Below are 8468 nucleotides of genomic sequence, written 5' to 3' on the forward strand. Positions count from 1 at the left end.
TAACCATGACCAGATTATGGTTTCCCAAAGTGTATTCAACTGTTTTAACTGCTTCCCGCCCACCATATAAGGAAATGACGGGCGCAAGGCGGTTCTCTCGTTCTGGGAGGACGTCATAACATCCTCCCACTCTAACCACGTGCGCCTCTGGGGGCGTGCAGTGGGGTGATGGGTGGTGTGCTGTGTCCCTGGGACACAGCGGATCACCAATCAACAGAAAGCCGAAGACGTCGGCTCTGCCATGTGATCAGCTGTGTCCAACCACAGCTGATCGCATGTAAATAAGAAAATGCCGGTTATCGGCATTTCTCTCCTTATGAACTGTCACGCTGACAATTTGTGAGGAGAGGAGAGCCGGTAATCGGCATTACTCAGAGGGGGACATGTACACTGATAATCACGGCACTGATGATCAGTGTGCCCTGATGATCAGTGTAGCCCCAACAGTGCCACCTGTTAGTGTCCATCAATGCCACCCATCACTGCCGCCTATCAGTGCCCATCACTGCAGCCTCATTAGCGCATATCAGTGAAGGAGAAAAATCACTTATTTACGAATTTTTATAACAGAAACTAAGAATTTTTTTCAAAATTTTCAGTTTTTAGTTTTCTTAAAAAATAAAAAACCCAGAGGTGATTAAATACCACCAAAAAAAAGCTCCGTCTCTAAATGATAAAAATTTCATATAAGTACAGTGTTGCATGACTGCGCTTTTGTCAAAGTTCGACAGCGCTGAAAGCTGAAAATTGGCCTGGGCAGGAAGGGGGTATAAGTGCCCTGTAGGCTAGTGGTTAAGGAAAACTGGTACCTAAAGAGGCATAACTGCTATTGCGGACCTTTCTTTCTGGAAATGACAATGGCTTGCCATACTCCTCTTCTGGCTTTCAATGCCTCAAAAAAACAAAACAAAACAAAAACAAAAAAAAAAAAACAAAAACAAAAAAACAGCAAACAACAATGTTCGACTTTCCCTATCTACATACCTGTTACAGGTCAGTGACTTCAATTACTGGAGTCAATGGGTCAGGAGAGCAGTCAAACAACCATTTCCGAGGGAGGGCTGGAGTAGTACACCCTCACATTTCTTTATGACCAGTTTACTTTAAAACCAGAAAGTCCACTTAATTTACTCGATACAAGTTTAAAGAATAAATTCACCTTTGACAAAAATAATAAATTCACATTTCAACACCACAAACACAGCAGCGCTTACGTTACCTTGCAAATTTGGTGCTGTAGGAATCTGTGTTTTAGACAAAACAGAAAGAATGCTTTCAGGAGTAATCTCGACTTTGGAGAGGATGTTTGCCAAAGGGTTTGGTGTCGTCTGAACTGAAGGCTTTATTCCTCCAGCCAAATTTGTATTAGGAGTTGTCGGAGTACCAGGAGAAGGCTTTGCTGCAGGACTGACTCCTACATAAATAAAAAAAAATTTTTTTATTTACTGTACATCATGCAACTGGTTAGTTTCCAATACAAAAGAAAAAAATACCATCAATAGATCAATTTAATTTTTCTGCACCAAATTAAGCCAGGCATAAGTGCAAGGAATTTGTCCATAGATTGTGATTTAGAAAACAGCCAAAATACTGACATCTCTAGCCTATGAAACATATAGAGAAACATCTCATATTTAGAGCAATTTAACACTCACCAGTAGTTTTCATGGCAGATGTTAAGCTACTTAGGATGGAACTGATCTTCCCCAGGTCTACATTAGCCAAGTTTGGCAATGCAAGGGGAATTGATTGAGGCATGATAGGAGTGGTTACTGATTTAGAGGGAGTGGTGGTTACTGAGGAAGTAGCTGTATTCATTGTGGTGGGGGTAGCAGGTGTCGGAGCACTGACTGTGGAGGGAGCAGGAGCCGGGAAGGGTGCCGGAGCAGGAGCCGGGAAGGGTGCCGGAGCAGGAGCCGGGAAGGGTGCCGGAGCAGGAGCCGGGAAGGGTGCCGGAACAGAAGTTGTGACATCAGAGGCTTGTGTAGGAGTAGAGTTGATTGCGGTGTCTTGAAGAGATGGAGGAGAAGGTTCTATTTGTTCCTTCCTTTCTTCAACTACAAGTTGAAAAAAAAAACAAAAAAAAAACAACAAAATTTACATAATATTAAAGTATATCTAAAAGGCAAAACATTTGGATAGGGTGGAGATGGATTAAACCACCTATTCGGTTTTTATTGCTGTCTATGTCCCTGTTAGGAAGATTCACCCTATTAGTCCGGTTTACCAGTATCATTAAAAGTAAATCCCACATTTTGGATTGTCAAGGAGGACATATTCCAATGGGGATACTTCTGCTGTCTTGGGGACCTCAAGGGTCTCCCTTAATTTATAGGGATTTCCTTTCACTTCCAGTTTTGGATGGGACAGGAAGTGACTGACAGGTTATTACCCACCTTTACGCTATCCAAAATTTAAAAAAAAAAAAAAAAATTGCCTATAGTTCCACTTTAATAACGTCTCAAATTTGTGGGAGATACCCAACTTTTTTCATGATTTATAGTAAAAAGGGATGAAACGGGACTTAGATGCGACATCCCATGAATCTAGTCAGCCACAAAGATCTTACACAGAAACCAAAAATCCCTTCACTCCATGATTTTCTTAGAGAATGTTCCTGAAGCCCTACAAAATAAAAAAAAAAAAAAAAAAAAACTGCTCTGATGTGAGAAAACAGCCCCCATCAGGCAACAGATCCTTAATTTATTTACTAAATTAGTTGGCAAACCAATCACCCTAACGAAGGCAAACTGCTTTTTATTCTTTTCTATCCCGGACCTTCCACACCCCTCAGAAAAGAGATCCACACACTTTGCTTGGTCATGCACTGGGCCCTTGCATACCACTGAAACTCATTTCTTCCAAGTCATATCTAGAATGGATGCAATTATGCTAATGGAAACACTTTACCACAATCATCAACTCCATTCATAACCATACACATACAGCAGTCAGAAGCAACTGACCTAGTTGTATGGAATGAAGCAGAACACACTAGCATGGAGAGCCAAGTACAACTCTATACAGAAAGGGCAGTGGTGACAGTCTAAAGCAGTGTTTCTCAACTCCAGTCCTCATGGACCCCCAACAGGTCATGTTTTTAGGATTTCCCTCAGATGAAACAGCTGTGGTAATTACTAAGGCAGTGAAACTGATCAAATCACCTGTGCAAAATAATGAAAATCCTGAAAACATGACCTGTTGGGGGTCCATGAGGACTGGAGTTGAGAAACACTGGTCTAAAGGAACTGCAGTGCTGAGCAACCGTGCTGCCTGCAAAGTGCAAGGCATCCAGGCGAACAAACCCACTTACTGATAATTGTAGCTATATCCTCATCTGCATCCACATCAGATAGCTCCATATCTTCCACCATACGATTGTCCTTGGGGGGCTCAGGAGACTCCGATGGTATAGGCTCAGCCTCAGGAGACAAAGGGCTTTCATCCCCCATGCCCTGGAAAGGGGACTCTGAGCCAGTTGGAGAAGGTGCATCCACGGTAGGAGATGGCACTGGAGATTCCTCGGGATCAGGAAGAGTGGCTTTTAGCTGGTCAAGCTTCTTTTTCAGATTGTTTACTCTATTAGCAAATGTTTTATAGGCCTATAACAATATGTTAAAAAAAAAAAAAAAAAAAAAGAAAAAGATATATATATGATAATGTTACAGGATTCATTACCTTTGTCTCTGCAAAGAGTGAAAAGCAAATCTCAAATCTACCAGGCCATCATGAATGGAATAGCAGCAGAAATACATTTCAGAGCCAGAATCTTATGTGCATATTTAGCACACACATAAACATTAGCGTCAAGCAAAAAAAAAAAAAAAAAAATTATATTTTCCAAAAGCCTTTTGATGCCAGATTTAAAAAATAGGTAAAAAAAATTGCAATGCATTGAATGGTATAATCTCCAAAACACAGCCTTGGAACAAGGAATTTAACCTTACTGATTTCCACTGTTTAAGAGGGTGTACTGTTGTACAGCTAAGCTCTGATGCACACTGATGCAGTGTGGAATTTGCAGCGTTTTCAGTGCAAATTCTGCACCACATCACAATCGCACCCTGTTCATACGAACCGATGTGGGCGTGTATGTTAAGTTAACACCCTGATATTAGTCTGCAAAATGCGGTGCGATGTGCATAATGGGTGTGAATACCCATGCAATCCGATTCTAGTGCAACAAAAAAGGATCCTGCATGTTTTGGGTGCAGTGCGAATAGAGCCATACAAAAATGTATGGCTCTAATCGCACCACATACAAATGGCATGTGATTTGTACAGGAATACGGTGCGGTTCCTATGCGAATCACAAGGGATTTACCGCACCGCATATATGTGAACCCGGGCTAAAGTAGAATTCCGGTTAAACCTTGACTACTCTTAAAAATACTCCTTCCCTCCAACCTGCTCAGCATACCTTCACCCGATTTCCTCCGGCATCTATTTTAGATTGTAACATGAATGGACTTTGTCAAAACAATTGATTATCTGCAGTCTCTCATAACATGAAATACCCATAAGTTCCATGCAGCCAGAGACCATTAACCATCTTTGCATAGGCATAAGTTTACATAACAGATCAGAGCATTTTTGTCTAAACAATGGAACACAGGAAAGCAATTTGATAACACAGATGGATGCAAACGGTATTCAGGTAAAGCATGCAATTAAAAATCGGTCTGTTTTAAGGGCATCTCCCATGATGTACCACTGCAGGCAAGTATGGATGAGACTACTGATTTGTTTAAAAACCAGACCATATTTTAGACAAATTAATAGTCTCTGCCTAATGGTATTTGGTCCACTAACTAGATTTGATAGTATTTTTTGCACTCTGGATTTCACAGTATACCTGTTGGCCATGCCTCCCCAAAGGCATTTAAGGGTGAGGTGAGGATTGTTGTTCAGTATGTTGGAAAACCTGTCCTGATCGCTAGTGTTTACTTACAGATTAAACCCCACCGCATTCCTCTCTCCAGCCATGTCCTAGAACAGTGGTCTCCAAACTATGGCCTGGGGGCCAGATGCAGCCCTTTGCATGCCCTTATCCAGCCCTTGGGGCACTTTTTCTCCCACTGATACGAGACACTATTCCGCTCACTGAAACCAACAAAAGGGCATAATTCCGGCTACTGACATCACCAACAGGCACTATTCTACCCATTGACACGTACGATAGGGCACTACTCCCATTTACACAAACAATTGGGCACTATTCTTCTCACTGACATCAACGGGGCACAATTCTTCTCACAGATATCAATGATGGGGCACGATTTCCCCAACTTACACCAAGAATAGGACACTCTTCCTCCCCCTAATGCCAAAGATGCATTGTTTACTCCCAAGGACGCAGGAAAGTTTCTACTCCCAATGGCCACAGTCCGGACCCCCCTAAAGTCTAAAAGCCAGTAACAGGCCCTGTGTTTAGAAATTTTGGAGACCCCTGACCTAAGTGTATCTTTTATCGACCACTTTATTAGGTACACCTATTCAATTGCTTGGTAACACAAATTGCTAAATCAGCCAATCACATGGCAGTGACTCAATGCATTTAGGAATCTATACCTGGTGAAGACGACTTGAAGTTGATACCGAGCATCAGAATGGGGAAACAAGGGGATTTAAGTGACTGAATGTGGCATGGTTGTTGCTGCCAGATGGGCTGGTCTGAGTATTTCAAAAACTGCTGGTCTACTGGGATAGTCATGCACAACCATCTCTAGGGTTTACAGAGAATGGTCAAAAAAAAGAAAAAAAAAAAAAAAAAAGAAAATATCCAGTGAGCAGCAGTTGTGTGGGCGAAAATGCCTTGATGTCAGAGGAGAATGGGCATTCGATTTCAGCTGCGACATTCAGATGCAAAAGGTGAGAATTTGGCAAAAACATGAAAGCAAGGATCCATCCTGCCTTGTATCAACAGTTCAGGCTGGTGGTGGTGTAATGGTGCAGGGAAGATTTTCTTGGCACTGGCAAAGTGTACTTAATAAAGTGGCAGGTGAGTGTACTTTAAAGCTGAGTACCACTCAGCCTGTCAAAAAATAAGTCAGCAGCTACAAAAACTGTAGATGTAGACTTTTAAAAAACAGCCACTTACCTGTCCCTCGGTGTGTCCCCCGCAGTGTTTCACCAGCCGTCCTGTATTCCAGGTCAGCATCTTCAGTGTGGGCACCCAGCTGTGACTGCTTGAGGCTTCACAGTCGGGTACCCACAGCGCATGGGCGAGAAGCGCTGCACCTTGTGAATGGTCCTGTAGTCTTCTGGGACCTGTCACGTGTCCCAAAAGACTACAGGGAGGGAGGACACCCTCCTAGGCGATCGGACCAGAAGAGGGAGCGGGTATCCATCAAATTCGGGTACCCGCCACACCCCCCCCCCGCAGGTGCCAATCCTTAATGGGGAGAGGGGGAGCAGTCCTTAAAGCAGAACTTCCCCTTTTGGGTGGAGCTCTGCTTTCAGATTTGCAACACTTTGTGAAAGCAAAGCACCCAACCTCCCTGACTGACTCCCACTTGAGTCTATAAACCGCTTAAAAAGGAGAAGTGCCGCCAACACTCTTTTGGCTGTACTTCTCTTGTGGGTCACAGGAGTGCAGTTCGTACTGCACTCCTGTGACCCGATTTCAGCCAGCAGCAGGCTAAAGCTGCTGTTGACTGACGCCACAGAGCTGGTCCAGGCTAGGGAAAGATCACGACCATATGGTCAGGATCCAACCAGGCTCTTCGCTATACTGCTGGAATACTGAGCATGCTTTTCCCGCCCCCCTCCACAGCTCAGCGATCCATTAAGTGCTGGGGGACAGAGCAGAAATTGGAGACTGCCAGTCACTGCTCTCTGCTCAGAGCGGCAGGGAGAACAGAGACCAGTGGTGTTTGATCGCTCATTTATCAACTTTAGAGCCAACTGGGGATACAACATTGGATTGATTCTGCATCCACCTAAGAATTAAAAAAAAAAAAAAAATCCCAAACATCTTATGAACCACAATTCAAATTTTAAAAAAATTTCTATTCATACAAGTGCAGTTACTAATGAGGTACATACATTCACCACAACTTTGACTTCCCGGTACTGAGCTTCATAGAATATTCCTGAATTTTCCAGAGCTTCAGTTATGGATGGACCACTTTTCACCTGCTTGTCAAGGAGACTTACAAATTCTTCAAGTTTTGAACTTGCCTCTTCAAAGTCTTTTGAGAACTTTTTTCCTCCAGCTTTATCTTAAATAAAAATGACAGTAAATAGTCATGCCAGTAAAACTACAAAGCATGTTGAAATGAGATGACATCACTGTATGGGCAAAGGAGGAAATACCTTTTAGGCGTTTTAAGGTCTCTGTGCTGCACACATCAACCCTCATGTTTGAAAGTTGCTTTTCCTTAAAATCCGTATGATCCACTCCACGTTTGTATGTCAACAAATCATCAATTAGACTTTGGGGCTGTTGGCAAAAACAAACTTAAAAATTAGCTACAAACCTATGGTTTTAAAGTTTTTCCATTTGCAAATTTTATTGTAGTCTCCCAGCAATGAGATGAAGTTCAAACATTGGCCAATCAAACAAAGCTAATAACAGTTTACATAAGACCAAATGCTGATCTGTAAAGTGACAATATTATCAACCAGCTGCTACGCTGTGCAGTACACGTGCTAATCACTAGTAATGGCGCCGATCAGCGAATTATAGCAGGACTGCGGCGGACATTCTGACACTGGAGGGAGCTGACTTGGTGTCACTGACATCCCTAGTGACACCAATACAGTGATCAATGCTTTTAAAAAAAAAAAAAAAAAAGCACAGACTGAACTAATGGCACTGGGCAGGAAGGGTTTAACATAGGGGGCAATCAAAGGGTTAACTGTGTGCAGGGAGTGTTTTACTAGAGGGCAGTGTGTTGGTGCTTCACTGTTAGCACACTGCTCTGAATGGATGGCTGTGCTGTCCACAGCCATCCAGAGCAGTGTGCTTGAGCTGACAGGGAGGAGAACTGTTGGTAAACAAAACAGTCTACCTCCCCGTTGGAGATGCTAGGTAACCACCGGGCGCCGGCAGGTAACCACCGGGCGCCGGCAGGTAACCACCGGGCGCCGGCAGGTAACCACCGGGCGCCGGCAGGTAACCACCGGGCGGGACCTGGTGATTGACAGCCGCAGTCGCCAATAGCAGCATGGGTAGGGCGAGCGCGCCCCCTACCCAATAATGCAAGTTCATGTATATATACACACACGTGATTTTGCGCACCCCTGCCACCCTGTAGCAGCATATCTGCTATAAGGTGGAGGGAAAGCGGTTACAGTCCAACTTTGGGCTCCAGCTACACTATAGTTGCACTTTTCCCCAGGTCTTCAGACTAGTGAAGTGACACAGGCTTGTCTTCTTCCAACTTTTCCAGTGACAGGTATTCTTCAGAGGTGCAGAGAGCACCACTTAATTCACGAATCTACGATTAACAAAGAGTGCTTCA

At 43.5% G+C, this 8468-nt stretch overlaps 1 protein-coding gene across 4 annotated transcripts in view; it reads right to left on the reverse strand.

Annotated features, from left to right (window-relative positions):
- The window catches only part of RPRD2 (regulation of nuclear pre-mRNA domain containing 2), a 107752-nt gene that overhangs the window by 20105 nt on the left and 79179 nt on the right, over positions 1–8468 (reverse strand). For all 4 annotated transcript variants that reach the window (XR_016312972.1, XR_016312971.1, XM_089678948.1 and 1 more), the window contains 5 exons: positions 7318–7444; positions 7048–7223; positions 3314–3602; positions 1656–2057; positions 1220–1414 (listed from right to left, as the gene is read on the reverse strand). Coding sequence is in view for 2 of the 4 variants with exons in the window: in XM_089678948.1 (XP_089535074.1) it covers positions 1220–1414; positions 1656–2057; positions 3314–3602; positions 7048–7223; positions 7318–7444 (1189 nt within the window). In the remaining 2 variants the exon portion in view is untranslated. The remainder of the gene's footprint in view (positions 1–1219; positions 1415–1655; positions 2058–3313; positions 3603–7047; positions 7224–7317; positions 7445–8468) is intronic.

Source organism: Staurois parvus, unplaced genomic scaffold (assembly GCF_062004578.1).
Source record: "Staurois parvus isolate SC_StPar_1 unplaced genomic scaffold, SC_StPar_1.0 ptg000213l, whole genome shotgun sequence".
In the NCBI taxonomy this organism is placed as follows: domain Eukaryota; kingdom Metazoa; phylum Chordata; class Amphibia; order Anura; family Ranidae; genus Staurois; species Staurois parvus.